Source organism: Tachysurus fulvidraco, chromosome 13 (assembly GCF_022655615.1).
Source record: "Tachysurus fulvidraco isolate hzauxx_2018 chromosome 13, HZAU_PFXX_2.0, whole genome shotgun sequence".
In the NCBI taxonomy this organism is placed as follows: domain Eukaryota; kingdom Metazoa; phylum Chordata; class Actinopteri; order Siluriformes; family Bagridae; genus Tachysurus; species Tachysurus fulvidraco.
Window position 1 is genome coordinate 6,800,076 of NC_062530.1, and position 27,074 is coordinate 6,827,149.

General features: G+C 40.3%; 2 protein-coding genes across 5 annotated transcripts; one reads left to right on the forward strand and one right to left on the reverse strand.

Annotated features, from left to right (window-relative positions):
- Nucleotides 1–15: 15 nt before the first annotated feature.
- On the forward strand, nt 16–13,977 carry arfgap2 (ADP-ribosylation factor GTPase activating protein 2). Of its 2 annotated transcripts, XM_027139553.2 has the most exons (17): nt 16–169; nt 1,208–1,326; nt 3,008–3,080; nt 3,189–3,320; nt 4,414–4,494; nt 4,603–4,717; nt 5,135–5,191; nt 7,592–7,636; nt 8,576–8,628; nt 9,060–9,196; nt 10,095–10,226; nt 10,445–10,573; nt 10,854–11,009; nt 11,157–11,283; nt 11,428–11,518; nt 11,593–11,714; nt 12,603–13,977. In XM_027139553.2, exons 1-17 carry the CDS (start codon nt 98–100, stop codon nt 12,621–12,623), a joined length of 1,662 nt encoding a protein of 553 aa, XP_026995354.1. In that variant the 5' UTR covers nt 16–97; the 3' UTR covers nt 12,624–13,977. The 2 variants fall into 2 exon arrangements, with proteins under 2 accessions (XP_026995354.1, XP_026995527.1); XM_027139726.2 differs by lacking the exon at nt 7,592–7,636.
- Nucleotides 13,889–26,128, reverse strand: si:ch211-71n6.4 (para-nitrobenzyl esterase). 3 transcript variants are annotated; one of them, XM_027139340.2, is made up of 9 exons: nt 25,973–26,127; nt 19,463–20,160; nt 19,173–19,268; nt 17,725–17,921; nt 16,173–16,372; nt 16,029–16,087; nt 15,755–15,922; nt 15,219–15,440; nt 13,889–15,104 (listed from the first exon to the last, which is right to left on the reverse strand). In XM_027139340.2, exons 1-9 carry the CDS (start codon nt 25,993–25,995, stop codon nt 14,962–14,964), a joined length of 1,806 nt encoding a protein of 601 aa, XP_026995141.1. In that variant the 5' UTR covers nt 25,996–26,127; the 3' UTR covers nt 13,889–14,961. The 3 variants fall into 3 exon arrangements, with proteins under 3 accessions (XP_026995141.1, XP_026995218.1, XP_047678288.1); XM_027139417.2 differs by lacking the exon at nt 25,973–26,127 and adding an exon at nt 23,822–23,979; XM_047822332.1 differs by lacking the exon at nt 13,889–15,104 and having other exon boundaries at nt 15,305–15,440; nt 15,688–15,922; nt 25,973–26,128.
- Nucleotides 26,129–27,074: the final 946 nt, after the last annotated feature.

A 27,074-nucleotide genomic window follows, 5' to 3' on the forward strand; every position in this document is an offset into this window, starting at 1 on the left:
ACGATATGATGCTTTTATTTTGAGAGTCAAAATTCTTACGCAGTACAGTAGTGAGTGTCTCTCTCTGTATCTCGCTTCACACTGCTAAGCTGGCAAGATGGCGTCTGAACCGAACAAGACTGAAATTCTTACAGTTTTTAAAAGACTTCGCTCGATTTCCACCAACAAGGTAAACACAGAAGGCGGTAAACACGGTTTCACCGCTCGGCCACTGTGGTGTTTATTGCCGTTGTGTGAATGCTGTCCATTTTGACGTTGTGTGATTACGTGTCATTTTCCGCTCGTCTCTAAGCCGGTTTTTGATTCGGGCCTTTAACTCTGATACAGCTGAGTTAGCATTAGCATAGCATAGCAGTAAAGCTAGCATTAGCATAGCAGTTTAGTTAGCATTAACGGCGGTATTCAGCCAGCTTCTCTACCTGTTTTAGACAGTATAGTCTTTATAACTTTATGTGTGGGTTCATGGATATCAAAGTCACTTATTAAATCAGCTGAACTCGTAATATTTTGTGTTAACTCAATTGTTCAACCGCTACAGCTGTTTATCCTGTTTGCTATCAGCTAGTTATCCGTTTAGCCTGTTAGCCTGGAGCTTCAGTTAAGTTTTTCATTAGCCACGTATAACAGTTTCATCACACACAGAGCTAAAAGAGCTACTGAATTACCCGAGATGGCACAAGTAAAACGACTTAGTTATATGTTTAAAATAAAGAAAGCAAGCTTGACAAGATGGAGATTGTCATCGCTTATTCGGCAACGTTAACATTTTAGGGCTATTTTTTGTTTACAGCATTTAAAAATTCGTATATTGATGCTTTAAGACTTATTGTATATCAGATCTATATATCACATACAGGGAGGTTTCGGGTAAGTTATTGTTTATACCACAGGTCGTGAATCTTAGACATTTCTGCCTTTGTATGTATTACAGTATGTGGGTTGCTCAAATCTTCCAAAGTGTTGCCAAAAAAAAATGTAAACACTTGTGTTAACTATTTTATATATATATATAATAACATATAATTATGATCTAATCTTATTAATTTAATAGATTATACTATTATAGATTTTACATCAAAAATTTTAGTGTCACAGAGATATGAATGTTACACTGAATGCAAAGTTTGCCTATGGTGTGTGTGTGTGTGTGTGTGTTGTTTCCTGTGTGTCCTGTTCCTCTTTTAATCTTCTGTCTCTTTTCCAACAGGCCTGTTTTGACTGCGCTGCTAAGAACCCGAGCTGGGCAAGTATTTCTCACGGGGTTTTCCTTTGCATCGACTGTTCAGGGATCCATCGTTCTCTGGGCGTCCACCTGAGCTTCATTAGGTTTGTATCTGTCCGTTAGACTGGGTTTAGATGGTTTAGTTTAATCGAGTGTGAATCAACTTGTTTAACCTGTATGTATCCTGTGTGAATGAAGCCTTTTCAAATGATCTGAGAATAATTTGTCTCAGTGCATGTAGTTTAAAATAAAAAAAGGTTGTCTTTCTTTAAACACGTACTATATAATAAAATAATTATAAAAGTCTTTAAAAAAAAATTAGATGAATTCAGAGGCTCCACAAACAAACCAATTAAAAAAGTATGCCTTATTTCAAAATGTATAATGAATATAATAATTGGTATATTGTTGTGGTGTGTGATGAATAAAACACTTTGAGATGTGCTTTTATCGGAAACGACTCAATTCCAGCTGGTAATTGTTCCTTCGCTTCATGTCAGGTTCCTTGACATCACTTCCTCTTTTCTAATTTTTTAATAACAGCACATGGCTTAAATTTCTGTATAGATGATTTGGACGATTGTCTAAAATCTTTGCTTATGTGGAGCATCCACCTTACAGCGATCATTAGCTTCTGACCAGTCAGAGTTAGTAATTCTGTGAGAGAAGTGAAAAGCATAGAGTTGAGATTTCTTGCATCAGTTGTTATTGTGAGTTGCTTGTTTTTGTGAATTGTGATGTTCTACCTGAAGTACTTTAACACTTGTGCAAAGGGAACAGTAACAAAAAGGATTGTATGTTTATTATAGAATGTGATATCATATGTGAATATTTTAGAGACAGCTCGCTCTCTCTCTCACTCTCTCTCACTCACTCTCACTTTCTCTCTCACTCTCTTTCTCTCTCTTTCTCTCTTTGTCACTCTCTCTCTATCTGCTTAATCACATTTATTATTTATTATTTATTAAAGTTATTTTGTTTATTAGACCAAGCAAATTGCTGTGTATGTGTATATTTGAATCATTATTCTAGGACAGGCCATCATTCGTGACTATTTCTACTCGCTTTGTAACGCAGCACAGTAATTTTTAGTGGAATTTTAGATTTGTGACTATCAATTAGACAAGCTGTAGAAGGCTGAATAGTGTTTGCTGTACTACATTGTTTCTGTCATGTTATCGGTGTATTTCAGTAATTGGTTCAATCTATTTTGGGCATTATTCGTGCTGCATATTGTTTTCCATATTTGATAGCAAACAGAAATGTGATTTCCTAATGTTTTGTTCAGCAATGATTAATAGACGAGTGTGTGTTATTATGCTGCTGTTATGCATATATTTTACAAGTGGTAGTGAGTTACTGGACCCTACAGAACTACAGAAGGGCTGCACACTGATATATTTAATGTGCATATGTGCAATACAGTAAATGTATACAGTTTGACTCTGTATGCATAAAACAACAGGCTGTGTACTAACTCTAAAGCTGATCATTTCACACGGTTCCATACCAGTGTTGCCTCAAATCATACATATAAAGGGATGTATAGATCTCAAATATTTACAGGTACAAAGCAAACACTGCTGCATATTTTTAGAATATCACTTTTATAAGGTTTGTAAAAATTAGGTCTCTAATGGTACATAGAGTTGTACAGCATTTGAGTGATTTTTTTTAAATTTATTTATTTATTTCCTTTTTCACACACAAACTCCTGACCCCGATTGTAAATGCACAAAAGAACACCAGCATTTACTGACACCTGGGTCTTTGTATTATTTCCAGATCCACCGAGTTGGACTCCAACTGGAGCTGGTTTCAGCTGAGATGTATGCAGGTTGGAGGAAATGGCAATGCGGTAATGCCACATTCCTTTATTCATCTTACACTAATTCTCATACACCTTCATGCACATAAATTGAAACATGCTCTTTTTTTGGTCTTTCCTCGCAACGTCTGGACGAAGATGGCTTTTTTCCGTCAGCATGGCTGCACTACCAACGACACCAATGCAAAATACAACAGCCGTGCAGCGCAGATGTACCGGGAAAAGATCAGACAGCTAGCCAATGCAGCACTGTCTAAATATGGCACTGATGTAAGACATATGTAGAAAATGAAGTATAAGGCAATTTGTTTGTCTCTCTTATGTGTGCAACAGTTTGAAGTCCAAAAATGTCTTATTAAACATGTATAATGCTGTAATCATAAAGACTCCTAGGACTATATGCGCCTACCGAACCTCCTGAGAAAACATTTAGTAGCGACTGACTTTACTCTTCTACTCCTGTATGCTGTAATGATCTATAATCCCACTATCCAGTATCACCTTGAAGAGGATGGGATCCTTTTTCTAGTCTAGTTTCTTTCAAGGTTTCTTTCTTGTATTGACTCAGAGTATTTCGTCACTGCTCTTACCTCTGGCTTCCTCATTAGGGAATTGAATCTACATCCGAATTATTATAAAGCCGCTTTGCAACTGCGTCTACAGTTAAAAGCCTTTTATAAATATAGGCGTTCAGAGATTATATCAGACTGGATAGGTTTGGCAGCATTTGCTGTTATATGTCTATACTTATAACGTGGTATTCATCTCAGAGCAGCTCTTTCAGTAATGCCTGAATTATGTCTGGGCCCCGGAGCAAGGCCCTTAACCCTCAATTGCTCAGTTGTATTAAAAAAAAAAGAGAGAGAATGGAAGTCGCTCTGGATAAGGCCGTCTGCCAAACGCAGGAAATGTAAATTACTCTACAGCCAAACCTGTACATTCAGGGTGTTACAGAAGTTTTCCTTTCGGCTCAATTCTTCTTTTTTACTACACTGACTATTACTATAAACAAACAGTAGAGCTTAGGAAGGAAATAATGCTACTTATTTTATGTACATTATCTCACCTCTTTGTTGTCAGAATCATAGAGCTCTAAAGTGACATATATTGATTTATATTTTTATTATCGTAAACAGTCTCAACCTCCGCTCTGCTTTCCACGTTCACAACATCAGTGACACTTTGACCAAGAGTCCCAATCTCCCAGGTTCAAACTCCAGCTTACATCATCTTATGTTGTCAAGACTGACGGTTTGTTATGCTTTTATAGTGTTAGCTAATACGCTTTGTTAGGGTAGGACGTGGTGATGTTATGTGGATGTTTGCATTGTTGTTAATGAAAGTGTGATTTTTCACCCATCAGCTATGGATCGATAATTCAGGACATACTTCAACCCCAGCGCTAGAGAAGAAAGAAGCAGACTTCTTTGATGAGCACACGCAGGTAGGCCACAGTGTGTGTTTAGTTGGTAAAGATCCTGTTCTTATGTGTTTGAATATATATATATCTAACTAAATCATGTCTTAATTCCAAACTGCAAATGTTTGGCAGGCTGGCAGCAGTTGGGACATGGCCTCTCCTTCCCTCTCGGAGCAGAATGGAACAGTTATTGTTACTCCTCAGCTGGAGCAGGACAGCCCCAACGTGTCCGAGTCTGTCCCCACTCGTGAGTGTGCTTTTGTATATGTTCTCCATCTTGAGTGTCTAGGCATCTGCCAAAAATCAGTGATATGATGCACATATCTATATTTAACACACAGTGTTGCCATGGACACTTCAAAAAGCCATCACAACTCTGATTGTTTGGGTGGCAGCGTTATTTTACATAAATACAGTCTGTTTTGTGGATTTTACAAAGCTGTTAGAAGACAAGACGGCATGTTGGAGCTAGATACTGTCTTTTTTGTCATCTTATTTTTAGTTTTAAAGCAAAACAATTAAAACAGAACTGTACTTTTCCAACTTGATTCCATATGACAGGCTCCAGTTGCATGGTGTTTGGTGCTTGCATAAAATTGACACCAACAGGAAGTAATACAAGTAGCTTTAAACATTGCTGAATGTCCTTTTCTATATCTCACAGAACTGGATGAAGGACCCAGCATTGAGGGACTGAACACAGAAGCAAAAGCCACTATGGGTAAGAATTTATCTTCCCTCTCTCGGTTGGTCTGTCTGCGTCTGTGCGTGTCTGTCGGTCTGTCTGTGCGGTCTGTCTGCGCGGGTCTGCCAGTCTGTCTGCGCCGGTCTGTCTGCTCGGTCTGTCTGCTCGGTCTGTCTGCTCGGTCTGTCTGCGCGGTCGGTCTGCACGGTCGGTCTGCTCGGTCTGTCTGCTCGGTCTGTCTGCGTGGTCTGTCTGTCTGTCTGCCTACGTGTGTGTCTGTCTGTCTGCATGTGTTGGTCTGAGAGACAGTACTTCTGATTTAATTAAGAGAGAGACAGTACTTATGTCATAGTTGTATACTGTAAAAATGGGAATGTAGGTAAAGCTCAGTGTTCACTCATCTATCCAGCAAATAAATCCCATAAGCAGGTGAAGCTTTTCAATGATGTTAGATTTGCATATGACCTAGTTAATGCTCTTGGATTCAAACATGCCCATGCCCTCATAAGGACTTCACTACTATGCCAGTGTTTAAACCACGTAATTCATTAGTGTCAATGTTAGTTTTACAGAGCGTATTAGCATTCCTACATTACAGTTCATTTAAATTATACTAAATGATATGGGTGGTCATGGTACTTCAAGGCCTTCTAGGTTTTAATATTCTTTCATTTACGCATTCATTTTCCTTCTGCTGTTCCTGCTGCGGGTCACCGGTATAACAAGCTAAGAAGGGTATCTAGTGCCCCTTTTCCACCAAAAAGAACCGGGTGCTGGTTTAAACTTGGTTCCACTGGCAAACCTTCTTAGAACTGGTTTGACTTTCCTCCAGCTAGAGAGCCGAGTCGGACGTCACAGTATACGTGTCATATTTTCCAGCAACGTTAGCGCAGCAGCGGCAAACACAAACCTACATTGGCATCCAAACACGGCGAATCCAACGTGTACGTGCAGCTCCATGTAATTTGTATAAACAGAGTTTGTAATCGAGAAAGTACATAACGTTATTTTATCATTAACACAGGAAAAAAGTTAGCCTTAGCATGTAGCTACCTACTATCATGTGTGCTGATAATGTATCATATTGCGGTAAAGCAAAAGTGTATTAAACATTAGTATACTTAAGGTACATTATCAAATGCGCTAACAGTAGCCCCGCCCACAGCCCCTGACACAAGCGGTTCTTAAGTCTAGACCAGCAACGTTTTGGTGCTACTTAAGAACCACTTTTCCTGGTTCAGAGCCGGTGCTTTGGCTGTTCGAAAAGGAAAGAACTGGTTCAAAATTAGGCTCCGAACCAGCACTCAAACTGCCTCGGTGGAAAAGGGGCATAAGTACTCCAACAACTCTATGGGATCCTCAGACATTCCCAAGCCAACTGTGAGATATAATCCTGCTAGCATATACTGAGTCTGCTCTGGGGTTTCTGTCCAGTCTGATGTTACCTGAAACAGCACCAGCAGACCATTGGGCTTCTTGTAAGAGCCCCAAACTTCCTTTAGCTGGGTTCTTTTGATACAGTGGAGCAAAGGCATTACTCTGAGGCTCTCCCAGATTATCAAGCTTCTCACTCAGAGATCAAGCCCAACAAACTGCAGAGGAACCTAATTTCTAATGTACTAATGACCTTATTCATTCCTTATTATTTAGTCACTATCCACAACCTGTGCCCACTGCTAAAAAAAAAAAAGGCTATGAGGGACGAGGACAGAAAAAAAGATTAAACCTAAAGTACATGAAATGTACACAAAAGACTGTGTTCCCTGTCTGCATTAGAGATAATGCAGTTACTAGGTTTGCACAGGACCAACCGGGAGGGAATGAAGTAGTAAGTGTGAGTTAGTGTAAAAATGCTTTGCCATGAAATCAGCTTATTTAGTTCCGGTGTATGCAATTTTCCATTGGACTATCAACACTGATAATTCCATTGTAGCTAAGAGACAGTCAAAAGGGTGATCGCAACTATGCATATCCAATTCATACTTTTTTATATTCATAATTCATTTCCACCAATTATTTTCATTTCGGATTTACTTTACTTCGCTTCAGTCAGCCTGTATGTGGCTTGACCTTGTTCCAACCCATCTGCCGTTGTAATAATGACTACTTCTTTACTGGAGGTTAAATTTGTGCACGCAGTCTCTGCTGCGTATCTGGCAGCAATCTGTGCCCTTCGCATGACTCTCTCCTATTGTATATTTAAATCGTTAATCTTTGCTTTTTCCTTGTAACATAACTGTAATTTATTCACATACATCTCCTGAGAGGAGCACGCTGTAATGTATAGAGCATTGTGTAACATCACGAACGCTGTTTTTGTTGTAAAATACAGGAGTATCAATTAAAAGAGAAATATTTAAGAACGGGCGCAAATTATAATATAATACGATAACATGATTCTCTTGAGTAACAGTCATGTCTGCTCTGTTAACGTAGACAACTCGATGAGATTGGCATCCGACGAGCCACAGCCTCTTAAAGGTGATTTGAGTGGTTTGGAATTGGCCTCCTGACTGGCTGCATATCAGCAGCATGTTTTTCTGCATGATTCATGCTTAGTTGGATTTGTAACCCACCTGCTTGGTCTTCTCTGTCTTCAACTACACATCATTGCACGTGCAGCCTTATTAACGTCTTGCCAATGAAGTTGTAACAGGTTCGCTGCTAATAGCTTAACCCTATTGCAAGGCGATGAGCTCTGAAGTGGCTCTCAAAGTCTAAAACGCTGTTATGTTTCAATTTATAAGCAGCTTTTCTTTTTTTCTTTTTTTTTTCTTTTTTGCTTTTTATTCTTGGGGAGTTGAATTCAAGTCAAATATTAAAGGGAAATCTATTGCAAGTAAGCCAACTTTGTAACTATTTTATTTTATTTTATCTGAAAGCCTGTCCCATCAGTTACAGTAGCCAAACTCTAAAGTGCACACATCCAGTGCATTAGTCCTAGCAGTGATGTCATCAAAGTGCTTTAGCTACGAGGTGGTACCTCTCTGGACCGCAAGCTTGTTATCTTAAAAGTCTTTCTGAGTACAGCCGACGCACACCGAGGCCCACGGAGAATTAATCCACTGGAATAATGAGATTAGACATGCTTCCTTTCTCGCTCAGTATATGGAGTGCATATTTGCCTGCGTAGTTAATCAGGCACAACTTCTCCATTTGTTCTGTTTAGTGGGCCTCAGAAAGCTCAGGCTTCATTTAGCCCATTTGTGTAAAGTCGGCGCTGCCTTGATCCGAGGGTCATTAGCACCATCAATACTAATACGGTAGTGTATTATATCAAAAGAACCGCAGCCTTGGTCTGTTGCTCCTTTGGCTGGCTTCGGTTTACATAAAGCCCAAACTAATACCGCTATCATGTAACCGATAAACAGGAAGATGTGTTAACTTGTTAACAACACATGATTTTCTGTTTGTTTTTAGAAGTGAGACCTTCCATTATCGGAAAAAAGAAACCGGTTGCCGCAAAGAAAGGGGTAGGTATCATTAATTTAAATCGTTTTATTACGAGTCTTGTTTGCTGATGCAGCTCTCCTTCTACCAGCAGGTGTCAGACTAGCGTCACCTTTGCTGCTCAAACTATGCATCGACCGGAACTCTGAAGAAGCTTATTATTATTGCACCATTGTGTAACCCTGTTGGTGACTAATCATGTCATGACATTTGGTGGACGTTCTTGCGTGTCATTATTATTATTATTTTTTTTAAACAATAGCACATTTTCAGTCTATTGACACGCAATGACTTTGTCTGTTCCATTTCCACTAATTCAACTGGCCTTTCTAAATAAGTAAAGTTGGAGAAGTGTAAATCAACATCAGACTCACTCTTTATAATAGTTCGTGGAAACTGAGCAATTTAGTTGTGGAAAATCTTTGTTCTTACGTATATTTATTTTTGTCTTTAGCTCGGGGCTAAGAAGGGTCTCGGGGCCCAGAAAGTGAGCAGCAAAAGCTTCAACGAGGTCGAGAAGCAAGCACAAGTGGCCGAGAAGCTGAGAGAGGAGCAGGCTGCCGAGGCTAAGAAACAGGTTGAGGAGTCAATGTAAGTTCACAAATAGCACTGAGAAAACCGAGGAGTCGTTTCAGTGAAACGTTGGAAGTCAAACAAGTCACTTAAATTTCAGTGCAACTTGAAAATGGAAAGTTAACTGTCAATGTTTGGGCAAAGTCCTAGGGAACCCAGCTTTTATGGAGGAATAGCATGTAGGCAGGGTATAAATGACCTAAGGGAGTTTGTTGGTGGAATGGTAGGGGGACAAAATGATCACAGATGTGAAGCAGGATTTTAAACTGGTTTCTTAATGAGAAATAATTTGATTTATAGCTAATAATTATGAGCAGGTACTTCTTACTCTAATTATTAAGTCTGACAAGTCTGACATTATTAAAATAATGAGTCTAATAAGTTAGAATCAACCAAATTAATTAGTTAAGTTGACCAGCCGCTGATTTTAGAAATACAGTATGTAGTTTACAGAAATGCTTAGAACTGGAACCACTCATTAAATGAATACTGAATCCAAACAGTTAGACGTTTTCACTTTTCTGTAGCACTACATGTTTTAAACCTTCAAGATTTCCAGTTTTATCAACTAAGACACTGAAGCGCTCCTTACGGATCACCGAACATATCCTTCACTAATGTACGCGTGTTCTTACCGACTGCAAGTATTAGGCATGAAGAAGCATATAACACAAGACCAGATGGAATCAAGAAAGACAGACAGTACGCACAAGGATATGCGAGAGGATGTCAAATAGGAAAAAAATTGTCTTTAAATAATGCAGATCAATTTAATATTACTATATGATCAAAAGTGGGGGAAAAGTTTTGGTGGAGCTCATACTTTTGGATCTAACTAGATTCATACTTTTGCATTGAATGTGGACTCATGTAAATGTTCTTTATTCACACACCCTGTTGTGTTTTGTTGGTTCAGCGTGGCTTCGATGCGCCTCGCCTACAAAGAGCTGGAGATTGACAGGAAGCTGGAAGAGAAGAGGCTGCAGAACCTGGAGGGGAAGAAGAGGGAGCAGGCAGAGAGGCTCGGTATGGGCTTAGGAACCAGGAGGTAACTTTGTCCTCTGTTGCAATCACTCTACAATACTGCATTTATGATCATTACATGAAGCAGCTGATTTTTTTTTCCTTTATTACTAAAATGTAGATGTGCAAAAAATGTGTAGTGACATCATCTAGAATAAGGAACGACAACAGTGATCCTTTTATGCAAAGGATATTAAAATAAATACCCCCCCCCCTCTTTTTATTTATTTCTTCCCCCTCCAGTGTTGTGTCACACTCTGTGATGTCAGAAATGCAGGTGATCGAGCAGGAGACCCCTGTGAACTCAAAGTCCTCCTCTCGCTCTAGACTAGACATGTTCGATGAGCCTGGGTTTACCTCTGGACCACCAAAGTAAGTCACTTGGACTAAGCTGTCTATGAGCACACGTAAATGATAGTGTGTGTTGTGTGCATGTTCACACCTGCCTGTTATTTTTCCCAACACTGTCAGGTGCAGCAGCAGTAATTGCTGTTTTTTCACGGCGTGACACGTGTCTGTCGTGCACGTAGAAAAAAAAATACAGCAAATAAAAGAAGATTCACCAAATCTGAATTCTGGTCCTGTTCTTATGTTTGAACGTGCAGTAAATAAATTCCCTCAAAGTTTTACGTGTCTTTATGTGCCATGGCAGGTATAAAGACAACCCGTTCACTACAGGAGACAGCTTTGCCTCACGGTGGGATACCGATTCAAGCTCCGCCTCCTTCTCTTCTGCCTGGGCTCTCGAGAAGGAGGAGCCCAAAGAGACTGAAGTCACCATCTCCAGCATCCAGCCAATCGGAGAAAGGTTTGTTAGAGCACAAGTATACAAATTTACATCAATTTATACACAACCGGCCTGATATTTCTAGAAAAATATCAGCAGTGTAGAACTGTCATGGACATTAAATCTGAAAGGGTGGTTGAGAGGATAATGGTGTTGTCTGTCTATCAGGTTGCCCAGCAGAAGGAAGCCGGAAGCTTCCGTGGCCCTGGCAGAATCCAGCGAGGCACGGCAGAAGTTTGCAAACGCTAAAGCGATCTCATCTGACATGTTCTTCGGCCGTGAGGGCAATGCTGAGGTACCGACAGCAGAAAAGCAGCTTACACGTACCTGTTTAACTGTTCACGTCTGGGGAAATAAAAAGGATTTTCTGCTTGATAATGAATCTTTCAGGTCAGTCTTAAACTAAATGTCCCTAAGACCTCGTTAATGTGTGTTTCAGTATGAAGCCAAGGCTCGTTTGGAGACCATGTCCAGCAGCACGTCTATTAGCTCTGCTGATCTGTTCGGGGACGGAAGCAGCCGCTCAACAGGTGAGCAACAGGACATTGTGTAACTGAAAGATGGACCGCTTGTACTTACACTGATAGAGTTGTGTGTTTTGTAGCTGGATCAGGATTCGAGAGCGTGCTTCCCTCTGGGCCAGACATGGCGCAGTTTAAGCAAGGTGTGAAGACTGTTGCTGGAAAGATGGCCGTGCTGGCAAACGGGGTTATGAACACCATTCAGGTGAGAGGAGCGATCAGGGTGACTGAATTGTGACAAACAGTGCTGTCAAAAATATACTGCACAATTTTGGTGTATTCCTGACAGCATAACACCTGATGCAAGAGACACACCAACTGGAGATCAAGACGTTTAAGTGCAGGAGCCGTGACGTTATGCAGTGTAGCTAAAATGAAGGCGTAGAGACTCTTTAATATCTGTGCAGCCATCCTGGTATTTGCGATATGATTACACTGATTCAGGTTAGGAGGAGATTAAGACTAAATCACACAACAGCTACCAAACAGGGAGGGTGAAGGCTAACACATTTTCTCAGCAACACCATAAAGCTCACACTCATTTAGAGGACAGAACTAATGCATACATGACCTCAGATGCTCATGGTCCGAGTTGCTGTTTGTTAGGGTACAGAGTAATGCCATCACTCCCACTGAGGAGGCCAATTACACCGTCTTGGCTTCCAGCTTTGGCTGACCATGGCATCATCAGGATTTAAATAAGATACCATTCAGATGTAACCTTGCAACAGGACGTCACTCGTGTGAATGCAACCTAAAAACAAAGCAATGCTATATTAATGAGCTTCCCAAAGTCTGTGTCGCTGACCCAGAAAGAACTGAGTCATAACCCTAAATAAAGCTGATCTCTGGACAGTTGTAAAGGAAAATTTAAAAGTTGCTTTTACAGTCTAATTGCAGCAGTTATTTCTTATGGCCCATTTTATTATTATAGGATTTAAATAATACAGTTACTCTTATGAATTATTAACTATATATTAGAAGCTAGTCCAAACTGTAGTTATAGCACCATCAGAGACGAGTCGAAAGTTTCTATTGTTCCACTCCCAGTCATGTTCGATATCCTCCTTACTTCCTCTCATTCTCTTTTCAGGACCGTTATGGCTCTTACTGACAGAACTGCATGAATCGAACAGGAAAGGAAATGACATCAAACAGGACATACCACACTGCTGACCGGATCTGGTTTTGTTTTTTTCCCTCTAACGCATTGTACCTGAAGCACAGATGGAGAAAATACAGAAACAACAAGAAAAAGAGGAGACGGCACAAAGCAGAACCTCCTTATCCCTTCTCCCAGTCTGCCTACAGGCCTTTGTAGATTCTCTCTCTCTCTCTCTCTCTCTCTCTCTCACACACACACGCACTGACAGTATTTCAGTTTCTTTCCTTCTTTTTTGTTTATTATTATTATTATTATTTTTTTAATTCCAGTAACAAGTCCACAAAGATGTAGAGTGTGTGTTTTTCAGAAGCGCAGTGCTTTTTGTTTAAACTAACCATGTGCTGGCTTTTTGATGCCATATTACCGGTCTGAGATTTCATAGAATTGATTTAAGTATTCTCTATGGAATATGTATAACCAAACTTATCCTTAGCTCTTCAATGTTTTCATAGCTTTTTTTTTTTTTTGTATTTAAGTGGTATTATATTCTTCATGATTGTGTGCATTCATGATTAGTACATTCAGCTCCCTTAGAAAGGGAATTGAGATGGTTATGTTTTAAGTTCATTTGGAAATGCGTGCGGTCCAGCGAGTGGAAATGGATATTGCCTTTTTCCGAATGAGTGAGGTAGCTTTAGATGTTCACGATCTTCCAATTTGAAATGTTCCGGAATGTTTAATTCGACAAAGAACGAGCTGATGTGCAATACGTAACCCTCGTTCGTGAAGTCGGACACGTCAGATTTTCTTGTCTGAAAACCATTTTGAAAAGCGCTGTTGTGGTTTTGTGAATCCTCCAAGCATGCTCATTAAGGCCTGTGATCGTAAAACCTCACAACAAAGCTCGTTATACTTTTAAGCTGCAGACGGAGCAGAGTAAATCTGACAGATTATATCAACGCAGGAATAAGATTCACAGACAAGATGAAGCGTCTGCGGCTGCTTACATATGCATCAGTTCTTAAACTGGTGTGAATTTTAAGTTGTTAAATAGGATTAAAGGTGAACTGAATGATTCTGACAAATCCTCGTGTGATTTTCCTGTTAGATGCGAACTGTTTTTTTTCCCCCGTCCTGTTCGGATTGAAACCTGATCGTAATAAACCAGGAGCTTTCTGTTTGCTCTTGAGGAAAAACCCTCAACGTCCATTATTGAAATTGTTTGCCTGTCCCTTTTGTGTGAAATAAAAAAAAATATAAATAAAGGACGTTAATTCGACTTCACCTGAAAACAGGTGTTTATTGTAGATCAGTGGAAAAAATAAAAGTTTTATGTAAATAAAAGCTGACCTCCAAAATGCAATCATTTGACTTCATTGTGTATAAAACCTATATATATATATAACAGTGAAAGCACAGCAGTTAGTAAGTCACAGTGGAAATAATAATAAAAAAAATAATAAAAAATTGGTGTCGCTTCTGACCCCATGAAGCTGCTGCTGCACAAAATGCAAGAATCAGGGCTTTGATGTAGGTCTACACACGTCCACGCTTTCATGAGGCCTCTTTCGACGACAACCTTTCATCTAGTCATTTCGCACATATCGAAGTCAACCTGTCCAATCATTGTGACAGAATGAGGAGTAACAGGTAAGCACACAGCCCAAGCCTACAGAATGCTTCTCTAATCACAGCCTCCATTCAGGAAGGGTCAGGAACCTGATCTCTCTTCTCACAGAAAACAAAAGCAAGCCACCCTTCAAGACGAAGGGAAGAGAAATGTGTATTTATAACACCTAAATGCAATCAACAGATCTAATTCATCATTTGTACCGATCGATGAAAAGAAAAAAATGATTGAAATGTTCTGAAATGACAAGATTTTCCTGAATACTGTATTTCTTATACAGTACTAAATTTCTTATGTAACTGCTTCTATGAACGATTCAGGAATAAGTCGGTTCGTTTCCAGCTTTCTAAATGAGGTGCGCTGTGTCCTTTTGATTTAAAGACTTATACGTTTAAAGGATTGTTGACGTTATTGTGCAGCCCCTAAGAAAGCATACATTAATGAGTTTTGCAAAGTCAAGCAAGTTTTCTACTTATTCAACACTATGTATGTTCTCTTACTGCTTTTTTAAATGATTATTAATAATTACAAAACAAAACAAACAAAAATATGCTTGACTTTCAGTGCAAATAAAATTCTTCCTCCCTGCATGTTTTTGGCCAATTAAGTAGAGTTAGAAATGCGACACAAAAATACAAGACGACGACTTGTAGCTGCTTAGGGTTGGTGCGTGTTTGTTTACTGAAGCTTGGGATCTTTAGTGTCCAACAAACCACATTAGTTTATCCAGGCATATGAATAAAAGCTGTTCTTTTCCCACAAAGCACATCGCTCTGCTAAAGGATTCGGTGCCAGAGAAAGAGTCTCGTTCAGCATCGCAGTCTGGGACGGGAACTCTGGCCAGTCTTCTGGCATTTTACCTGTGATATGAAAAGAAAAAAAAAAACACTAGGTTTATTTGTGGAGCAGTTGAAAAGCAAGGAAATTAAATAACTGCATTTGAGGAGTTTCCCGAGTCGAGGAATGATGCTCGCCTTCTTTCGCGAACTGGATGAAATATTTGGTGAGTGTTTGCTGAAAAGCTTTGTCTTTAGATGTCGTTGTGCCGAGTGCCATGTCGAGGCCACCGAAGAATGCCAAGCTGTCGATCATGTGGAAGGAGAAGCGGCTTGGATAAGGGAGCCATGTGGATGAATTGGCTTCTTTGGATGGTGTATAGGTCACCAGGTAGCGGTACAGAGGGCTCTTCAAAGCATCTAGAAATAACCAAAACATTTGAGAGATAAAATATGACATCAGTCAGTTTTAATACCCCTGACTATACTTTTGTCTCAGCCTATATTTGAAAATGTGTCTGGCAACCCAAGCTGGAGCAGCTTTTCAGCCACGGCACTTATTAAAAATAAGGTTCAACCGAAGAGTTTTTGAGACGTAAAGCCTATAACACAATATGGTTATTTTTATTAAATGATAAAATATAGATGTATTAAATATGTATCACACAATAAGAGAATAACATGTCAGAAAAGAAGAGATTTTGAGGTCGTAGGGCAGATGGGCTTTTGTGGACCTGCAGCTTGGGTGGCGAGGTGGTTGCTGGGGCAGCTGGCTCGCATATCTGACACTAAAGTAGTGTAAAGTCTTTCAGGACAGCGGTCATTGGTCGGACATGGGGCAGAACTGTTGTAAAGCCTCAGTGCCTGAGATAGCACATCGTTTCCAAATGGTGTCAGATTCTCTACAAACAGGAAGAGAGAGAGAGAGTGAAAAAGAGAGGATGAGAAAAAGCTTTTTTGAGATTCTACTTTAGATGTTAAAGTAATCGCACTAACTAAGGTTGATACCTGATACAAACCACTGGTAGTCGCCCCATGTCCAGGTAGAGATGTTCTTCATCGGGGGACTGTTGAGAAACAGAGAACCATTTGTGCATTTAATGCCTTGATTTGGTGTTGTCCTGATGGCTAAGAAAGCTAACAAATGTTTACCTGAAGTCAGTTTCTTGCTCTGTTGTCCCAACCACGAATGGAACGTCATTGTAAAATCCACCCTTCTTCCAAGCTTTAAATGAATGTGTGGAGAGAACATGACCATCCACAACTGCAACTGGACCATATGTATTCCCTTTAATAGGGATGTCTTCTTGTCCCTGTTTTGCCCAAGATGGGTATTCCTCCCATGGAATGGCCTAGGCAGACAAAATGAGAGGGTATTCTCACAGCTCTTTACATTACATTTACAGCATTATGCACACACCCTTTATCCAGAGCGACTTACGATTTTATCTCAATTTTTATACAACTGAGCAATTAAGAGTGCCCAGCCGAGGCAGCTTGGTGGACCTGGGACCTTCATGACCACCAAACTCACAACCTTCTGATTGGTAGTCCAACACCTTAACCCAGTGGTCCCCAACCCCCGGGCCGTGGACCAGTACCGGTCTGTGGACCAAATGGTACAGGGCCGCCCAAGGAACATTAAATTATTTCCATTTTATTTACTGTGGTGTATTTCTCTCGGGTTTGTGCGACTTTCCATGGACGAGAGGTTAACCGGGAGCTGAGAGACGTCACATAAAGCCGCACCAATACCGCGCATGCGCAAAATATTGTGATATCGGGGCAGTTTTAGTTGACGTCTGGAGCTGCGCAGCTGCAAGCGGTAGTGGCGTAGTAGCTTTGGTGGAGAGAAGGTGTGTATCGCTCTTCTATCTGTTCACCGGTACTTTGTCATGTTTAACAGTGCTTGGTGTACGTGTATATTGTGTTTGCTCATATTTAACCCACGAATTAGCAGAATGAGCACGAAACAGACGTCGTTAGAAAGTTAGAAACTCTGCCGGTGTTCTGGATTAAAGTCATGGCAGCACTTAAATCCCTATTGCCATTTCCGACATGCTATCTGTGTGAAGCGGGGTTTTCTGCAGTGATGGCAACCAAAACAAAACAACGGAATAAACTGGACATAAGCAACACACTTCGGGTGTCATTGTCTCTTATTACCCCAGATGGAACCGTCTCGTTGCAAAGAAACAAGCTCAGGGTTCTCATTGAGTTAGCGTTGTAGTGAGTTTAAAAGGCATGCTTAATTATAATTAAATTAAAATTATTAATTTTAATTTAATTGTATAGCCCCCACCCCCCACCCCCAGCGGGCCACGGTAAAATGATCAAACATTGACCGGTCCGCGGTGAAAAAACCGCTAGGCTCCCACATTCTTTCACCATTACGTACAAAGCCATTACACACAACACAAACATTAACCACACATAAGCTCTGTTCCTGCTTGAATCAAGCCCATACTAGGTAATTAATAGCTGCACAAGCTTGATTAATGATCTGAGGTGTTTCAGAAGCTAAAACCAATGACAAATATGGACTGGATGAGGACTTCCAGCTAACTATTCAGTGTGTACACTTGAACCATGGTGATAGTGTGATAACCCTGCAAGTTTTTGCTGTTTTGGAAGCTGAAACAGAAGATGAACGATGGGAAAGGGTCTCAAAGGAGGATCTAGGGTTTGGCTGTGTGTATCTCACCTGGAGGATCTGAGTTATGTTGAGCTTTCGAAGGCACGTGGCATCTTGGCAGCCTGTTCTCTTCAAGAACACGAGGTTGTCTCTTTCGGCTGAGTCCAACGAGGTGTTAGACACGAACGAGGAACTCATTCCGATTGCACGATGAAACAGACCCTTAGCTTGAGGTGAGTTCATCAAAGCCCATACTGAAGTTTCTCCTTATAAAAGAACAGAAGATGGGAGCATATTAGTCAGCTAAAACTACCACAAGAATGCACGCAACACAAAGATGCCATACATGTTGAACGTGATCTGTTACAACACATTCCTGCAGGAAATGTTCTTTAGATAAACATCTCCTTTGTGAAGATTGTGAAATAAAATGCAGGGTTGCCCAACATCTTTGTCTGGAGGGCTTTTCTGTGGCTCTGGATGCTTGTGATTGGTCAGAAGGTGCATGTTATTTTTACAGAACATCACGGCTGGCAAAGCAGATTCCAGCTGTAACACTGAATGAGGTTAATAATAATAATATGTTTTTTTATGTATAACTGTACAGCAGACTCGCCACAGAATCATAGACTAAATCATATTTTTTCAAAAATGTATTGCTGAAGAATGGACAATGTATCATAATTCATATAGGAACATATATTTATGGAAGTTTCCCAGCTCAGTCAAGCTTATGGACAGAGGTGTTTATGCTTTCTGGTTTCTCTGTAAGATGTGTGTGTGAGAGGGGGAGAGAGAGAGAGGGAGAGAGAGAGGGAGAGAGGGAGAGAGAGGGGGAGAGAGAGAGAGGGAGAGAGAGGGATAGAGAATGGGAGAGAGAGAGGGAGAGAGAGAGAGGGAGAGAGAGAGGGATAGAGAATGGGAGAGAGAGAGGGAGGGAGAGAGAGAGGGAGAGAGAGGAAGAAAGAGGGAGAGAGAGAGAAAGAGAGAGAGAGTGGGAGAGGGAGAGAGAGGGAGGGAGAAAGAGAGAGGGAGGGAGAGAGAGAGAGAGGGAGGGAGAGAGAGAGAGAGGGAGAGAGAGAGAGAGAGGGAGAAAGAGAGGGAGAGAGAGAGGGAGAGAGAGAGGGAGAGATGGTTTGGAGAGGAAACGCCTGCTTATTACTATGTTTATAGTGTAGCATTTACAGCAACATTTCTTAACAACACTGAATGTAACTACAAATGAATAAACAGTGTCATTAGTTTTATTCGTCTGTGCTAATAGAGAAGGAAAATACTCAGCATCACGCTGGTTATGTATCACAACGTAACGTCTTCTACACAATTCACTCGGACATATGAACTAATACCGACCAACAAATGAGAGAAATAATTCCACACCTCATAGTTATTGTTTCTTTAAAATCCAACACATTTACAAAGTTACTTACCCACTGCACTATATGTACAGTTTATACATTTTAATGTTGTATGTTTAAAAAAATGTAGATGAGCTTGTATTATAAAAAACTTCTGACCAAATATGGTGACTTTCTTTGGATCTCCACCGAACACATCGATGTTTTTCTGAACCCAACGAAGAGCCTGAATCTGGTCCATGAAGCCGTAGTTCCCTACATTGAAAAATGATCCACGTTAATAATTCTGTACCACATCCCCCTGGTTATATAACAAGGAAAACACACTTTGAGTCTAACATCTTTCTATAACAACTGTAACAATTCCTTTAAGAAAGAAGTTGATTTGAACAGTTTGGATAAATATTGATCAAATCCGACAGCTGCGTTGAGAAGATGAGAGGACTCACCTGAGGTGTTGGTAGGAGAACTTTTTCTCAGTAGCTCCAGAGCCATGAAGCCGAATGCATTAAGCCTGTAGTTCAGACTGACAAACACAGTTTGTGTTCTTCTCGCCAGTTCCTCGGTGGGTGAGTAGCCTTTTTCCTGCCCGCTCAGCATGTGCAAGTTTCCACCATGGAGCCACACCATGACGGGCAAGGCAGCAGCAGGCAGCAGGCTAGGTGTCCAGATGTTCAAGTGCAGGCAGTCCTCTTGTCCCATCACGTGCCCATGTTTCCCGAGAGGTCGCACCTGGGCACAAATACCACGAAAATGTGTGGCATCGTAAATGCCATCCCAGCACTTTCCATTTGCTTTCAGGTCTGCTGGAGGATTCCAGCGGTGTTCGCCGACAGGTGGCACAGCATACGGGATACCTTTGAAGGAATAGGCACCGTCTGCCCATCGTCCATGCAGCAAACCACAGTCGGTATGCACCTGAGCATAAGCACGGGGTGGAGTCTGAGCCACGTAAGCCAGGTATGCGGCGAGAGTGAGAAGGGCAAGAATGCCACAGCCAATCAAAAACATACATCTGCGGGATACTTGCAGGAACGGGCTAACGTAGTAGCGGCGGGCATATTGGACCTCCTCTTCAGCCTCATCCTGAACGAGGTAGCGGTACTCGTTCCTTGCAGGGACCTCGAACGCGTCCTCATTCATGTCTCTAATCCACACAGGATGTACAGTACATATCAATATCATGTCATGTGGCATACAAACATTTCACATGACCTTATGCTTAACGATAAATAATAAAGTGAACCTGTCACGTTCAGTATGCCGTGTTGTTATTGTGTATCAATATTACAAATGTTAAATTAAAGTTGCATGATTATGACTTATAAGATTTTATTATTCATACTTGAACTGTTTAATGACTACATAATGACACCTAACAAACACTGTTTGTTTTATGTATGACTTTCCCTGTTCACTTTTAACTAATTAGATGTTAATAAAAGAGTCATTTGAATGAATAAATGCAAACGAGTTAGAGTCAGTAGTCAGTAGTAAAGAGTCACAATACATGACACCACTAACATTCTCAACGCACCTAGCATTTCAGGAACCAGATAAGTTAGTGTTTTGACCAAGTATCATCCCACTTCCCACATTAAGTACAAGAAATCAAGTTTGGAGAAAAAAAAAAAAAAAAGGTTTATGAACAGCAAGGACATGTCAAAACATGTTTGGGACAGAAAAATTCGATCAGGTACGGTTGTAAAGAAATTAAACGCATAATTTATGAAATGAAGAGAGTATCCAGGACTCACCCCCTCCACACTCTCTCACACACACACACACACACACACACACACACACACACACACACACACACACACACACACACACACACACACACACACACACACTACAGGAAATAAAGTTAGACAGAGAATAAGGTTAAGAGAATAGGTTATGAAAAAGCAGAAGTGATCCACGGCTAAGATACGGGTTCACAGGACTTCCAAATCCTGGACACTCCACAAAGCTGGGTTTTATGAACAAGTGGTGAGACAAAAGCCATAATTGGAGAAAACAAGAATAAAAAAAGAAATACGTTCACATGTGTAGTTTGTCAAAGGGTATGTGAGAGACTCAGCAAAGATGTGGGAAACAGCCAGGCAGTAAAATGCAGTAAATTGTAAAATAAATAAATAAATAAACAAACCCAACATAACGCTTGTCTAACGTCACTCGTAAACAACACAGCTGACATTTTTACTGTGGTGCTGTTGCTCAAAGTGTCTGAACATGTCTACACTGACTGGTGCCCAAGAGCAAAAAATAACAAACGGCATTTTGTGAAGTGTTTTTGTGGGGTTTTTTCCATTCGGAAACTACAGTAAAATTACCCAGTTTTTTCTTTTATTATTCATTTTCATCTAAACATGTTTTGGTGAAATCCTTAATAAATGTTAGACTTTAAATAAATAGTTCTGTTTACTACAGTATATACTCATTTTAACTAAAAAAAAAGCAGTAAAAGCAAGTTGAGATTAGACAACCGTACATCAGAGAGCTCTAAACCTTTACTTCATTGTCATCCATTCATTCATTCATTTTCTACCGCTTATCTGAACTTCTTGGGTCACGGGGAGCCTGTGCCTATCTCAGGCGTCATCGGGCATTGAGGCAGGATACACCCTGGACGGAGTGCCAACCCATCGCATGGCACACACTCTCATTCACTCACACACTACAGACGATTTTCCAGAGATGCCAATCAACCTACCATGCATGTCTTTGGACAGGGGGAGGAAACCGGAGTACCCGGAGGAAACCCCAAGGCACGGGGAGAACATGTAAACTCCACACACATAAGGCGGAGGCGGGAATCGAACCCCCAACCCTGGAGGTGTGAGGCGGACATGCTAACCACTAACCACCGTGCTCCCCAATAATGATATCATGCAAAGCTAATAACAACATAAAATTACACTGACTTCTTTCTTCTCTGAATTATGGTAAATAATATTTTTTTATTAAACATATGTTACCAAGTAGGTCTCAGATCTAAATCTCCAACTCAGTTGAGAACCAGTTAATACACGTGTCAATTACAAAGCCCGGGGGCCAAACACGGCCCCTCCACGACTTTTAATTAGGCCCGTGCTCTGAAACCCCCGAGGCACGGGGAGAACATGCAAACTCCATACGCACAAGGAGGAGGCGGGAATCGAACCCCCGACCCTGGAGGTGTGAGGCGAACGTGCTAACCACAAAGCCACCATGCTTCCCTACTTCATTGTCAGTCATTTCAAATTTGAATGACAATTAGCTTTTCTGCTATTTCTATTAGACACTTTTGTGAGTGATATCTTTATGTATCATTCCAACACAAAATGCATAAACATGGTCAGGTCTTTTAATGTAATTGAAAACTTTTTCTGGTAAACAAACACAATTGTGACACAAAAAAGTTGAAAATGGTGAAATTTTTTGCAAGTGTTTGGAATCTACCTTTTGTTCTTCATTTATTTTAAATGAAATGGAATTTGAGTAATAAAATTTGTAAAGAGGATAATGTCAGGCTGAGTTCGGTTTACACACATGTATATATTTGTGCACCTTGTAATAGTCATATTCCAATATTACTTAAGATATAGGAACTTTTGTCCCACAAAAAAAGGGAAGTGCGCAGACAAATACCAAGAGCAGGAAAAGAAACACAAACACACTCTCTCTCTCTCTCTCTCTCTCTCTCTCTCTCTCACACACACACACACACACACACACTCTCTCTCTCTCGCACACACTCACCCCCCCCCACACACTCTCACACACATACTTTCTCACTCACACACACACACACACACACACACTCACTCACTCACACACTCACACACTCACTCACACAATTACTCACACAATTACTCACACACTCACTCACATAATTACTCACTCACTCACTCACTCACTCACTCACTCTCACACACACTCACTCACTCACACTCTCTCTCTCTCTCGCACACACTCACTCCCGCACACACTCACTCCCGCACACACTCACTCCCGCACACACTCACACACACTCTCTCTCTCTCGCACACACTCACTCCCGCACACACTCACTCCCGCACACACTCACTCCCGCACACACTCACTCCCGCACACACTCACTCCCGCACACACTCACTCCCGCACACACTCTCTCTCTCGCACACACTCACTCTCACACACACTCACTCTCACACACACTCACTCACACACACAAACACACACACACACACACACACACACACTCACACACACACACACACACACACACACACACACACACAAACACACTCTCTCTCTCTCTCTCTTTCTCTCTCTCTCGCACACACACTCACCCCCCCCCCCCACTCTCACACACTCACTCTCTCTCACACACACATACGCACGCACACACACACCAAAGGGTGGGTGGGGGGGGTCTTCTGTCACACCACGATGAGAAGGAAATACAATAATACACATCTTTCATTAACTTTTCTTTTTTTGAGCTTCAGAGGAAATTATAATTATCAGTATAAAGATAATAATCGGATATATAATCTTCGTGGTTATTTCGTTTGTGAATCCCTGTGACTTTATATAAGCACTAATGATATATATATATAAATATAATGATATATAACAGCACAAAGTCTAAACACAAAGCTGACAATATAAAAGCAAACCCACATAACAAACGGCACGAGACTGAGAAAAGTTCCTTTGCCCTTTTATGGACATAGCAGTTTAATATCCTAAATCTATATAATACACCCTATAATATATATATAACAAAATAAAAAATACAATTCAGCCTTGTTTTGATTTATAAACAAAACACTTACCCTTGCAATGTTTACGCATTGAGCGAACAGTTTTCCTTACCAATGCCTGGGTCGTAAAATAAAAGAGTTTTATTGAACATGTAGTAAACTACATAGTCTACAGAACACCGTTATTCCACATCCCTCTGTAGTGCACCTACATAGACAGTAGTGAGGGGTTTAGGACTCATCCCAGCTGAGTTACTTAAACAGTGTCTCCACCCCTTGCCATAAGATAAAGATGGCTGAAGTGTGTTTTGAGCGTAAAAACGACAGTTTCTAAACAGTTAATGGATTAAATCATTAAATTAAAATGTTCAAGATAAGTGTAGAATAGTTTTTTTAAGTAGTATTCTGTATAGTTTGGGGAATGTCATTGTTATTGGGGCTGTTGTCGTTTAGTGGTTAAGATGTTGGACTACTGACCAGAAGGTCATGCGTTCGAATCCCAGGTCCACCAATATACCACTGCTGGGTCCCTGAGCAAGGCCCCTAACCCTCAGTGTATAAATGCTCAGGTGTATAAATTGTAAGTCACTCTGGATGAGGTTGTCTGCTAAATGACACATCATGCTGTTTTTCACACTTTTTTTGCTCTTTGAACCTGTTTTCTCACATTTCAGTCGATTGTTGTCTTGCACAATACTGTACAATATATCAGGTAACTGCTACTATAATAGGAACTCTGTGTTCATTCAGTATTTCTGCACACACAGTAATGTTGAACATACAGTATTTACACACTGGACTGTGCTGTTTTTGTTTATTGTCTTTTATTTATTGTCTTGTATTTTTTTGTCTGCACTGTCTTTTGTCCTGCACTGTCTGCACCAGGTTGTACAGATGCACTAACTTACTTAAGTCCTTAGCTCTGTGTTTGTTTTATGTAGCACATGGTCCCGAAGAAACGTCTCATTTCACTGTGTACTGCAACAGTTATAGATTGTTAAAATGACAATAAAAGCTTCTTGACTTGAAATGTAATACTTGTATCAGTTACCTCTCAGTTAAACTGACATGTAGGCGCAATTAACTCAGAAATACGATTCGTACAGTTTTTATACACCATTTTTTGTCACCGTCACCGTGACAGAAATATCTAAGTGTTATTATTGTGCTTGATGCTACAAATGATGCAGCGTAGCTGTGGAGAAAGATTTTTAGACCGTCAGAAATTCACCTGTTTACTTAAGAACAGCTGAACTACAGGTACAGTGTTTTCTGTCCTAGATCAAATAAGCCGTTAAAAATAAAAAGAATATAAATATTAAATACAGGGACGTCCGTTAATATACCTGGTGTATTTACTGCTTTCTCACTTTTCCTTCCCGAACAACATTTGTGAAGATGAACATTTCCTACATGGCCTATGAAAAGATCCCTTCCATGTTGTCAGGCTGTATCACACCATACTGTTGTTCATTATTTTCCCCCGAACCTTTCAAGTGTTCGTGTTACCCTTTAAATTGATTGTGTTTGTGTTTAATGATGTGGAACATGCACACAACAAATTAGTCCCTTATCTCACTAGCCATGTTACAGCAAAGGTCTTCTGTCCCAAAGACTTAAGACAGAAAGTTAGTCTTTGTAACTCTGACCGATACAAAACACTAATGCTGGATACTCAATTTCAAAGTCTTTTGACACAAAAATCTCGAAAAACAAACAAACAAACCAAAAAACTTTGGTTATGGTTCTGAAATCTTGTCAAATTATATGGGCAGTTAATATATTAACTCAGGGGTGTCAAATCCAAACTCTGTAAGGGCCATGCTGAGGGTTGTGAATGAAATCAGGGGCCGGAATATAGAGGATTTTTTATTTATTAAAAAAAATAGTGTATTAGTGCCTGTATTAAAAAAACTCAACGTTCATTAAACCTTATTGATTAAAAAAAGGGTTTTAAATCTAATTTAGATTTCGAACACATTTAGACAACATCTAAAGCAGTACTTACTTAAAAACAGTAGTCATTTAGAAACAATTTCAATTTCAGAAAACTGTTTGATCAACAAATGACAGATAAAACTACCACATTTTAACCCTTACTAGACACCCTGCATCTTTTCTCAGAAACAATCTCATCTATTTTAGGACTCCTAATATTATACTCTTTAAAAACCGTGAGTGCCTCTTGACATATGAGACACATTGGCTTTTCTTTGTACTCACAGAATAAATACTCTGTTTCCCATCTTGCTTGGAATTGCCGATATTCACTGTCCACTTTTCTTTTTTTTTAGACATTGTGCTTGTCACCTGGCCCACATTAGATAGCATTTACGTTGTTTAGTTTATCGCTTAATCTGTGAGTTGACTGAAGCGCAGCAGCGCCACCTGCGTCTCAATGTTGTAATTGTCACAGATGTATATTTAAACAGAGCCACATTACAATTTGTTGGCGGGCCTAATTAAAAGTCGTGGAGGGGCCGTGTTTGGCCCCCGGGCTTTGTAATTGACACATGTGTATTAACTGGTTCTCAACTGAGTTGGAGATTTAGATCTGAGACCTACTTGGTAACATATGTTTAATAAAAAAAATATTATTTACCATAATTCAGAGAAGAAAGAAGTCAGTGTACAGTAATTTAATGTTGTTATTAGCTGTGCATAATATCATTATTGGGGGGCACCTCCAGGGTTGGGGGTTCGATTCCCGCCTCCGCCTTGTGTGTGTGGAGTTTGCATGTTCTCCCCGTGCCTCGGGGTTTCCTCCGGGTACTCCGGTTTCCTCCCCCGGTCCAAAGACAAGCATGGTAGGTTGATTGGCATCTCTGTAAAATTGTCTGTAGTGTGTGATTGAATGAGAGTGTGTGTGTGCCCTGCGATGGTTTGGCACTCCGTCCAGGGTGTATCCTGCCTTGATGCCCAAAGACGCCTGAGATAACAGTTCGGATAAGCGGTAGAAAATGAGTGAGAGAGAGTGATTTCATTATTCTGGTATAAGCATCAATATCATAAAAGATAGCTAACTTGAAAGCCAACTTATAAGAGAGTCTACTTTGGCACCCAGCTGCTGTACATATCTTTTATTTGACATTTAATTCAGAATGCAAATGTTTAAAAATCTGTACTGCTGTGAGTAAACTTAATAGGCAGAAAATGATCCTGAGTCTCCAGTTGTCTTGAAAAAAAAAATTAAAAAATGGTGGTTTGTATCTTCCCATATCCTGTTGTCCATTTTTTTGTCCCAATAACATACTCATTTAACAGCAGTGATTTTTTCTGTATAAATTATTAATGATAATTATTTGTTTATTACGGTTCAGTGTAC

Coding starts and splice junctions, on each gene's coding strand:
- arfgap2 (XM_027139553.2), top strand. CDS start 98: ATGGCGTCTGAACCGAACAAGACTGAAATTCTTACAGTTTTTAAAAGA. Junction 4,718..5,134: donor GTCCGAGTCTGTCCCCACTC/GTGAGTGTGCTT, acceptor TATATCTCACAG/AACTGGATGAAGGACCCAGC. Junction 11,010..11,156: donor ATCCAGCCAATCGGAGAAAG/GTTTGTTAGAGC, acceptor TCTGTCTATCAG/GTTGCCCAGCAGAAGGAAGC.
- si:ch211-71n6.4 (XM_027139340.2), bottom strand. CDS start 25,995: ATGGGAAACAGAGTATTTATTCT. Junction 16,373..17,724: donor ACATAACTCAGATCCTCCAG/GTGAGATACACA, acceptor TTGTCTGCCTAG/GCCATTCCATGGGAGGAATA. Junction 15,923..16,028: donor CTACCAGTGGTTTGTATCAG/GTATCAACCTTA, acceptor TCCTGTTTGTAG/AGAATCTGACACCATTTGGA.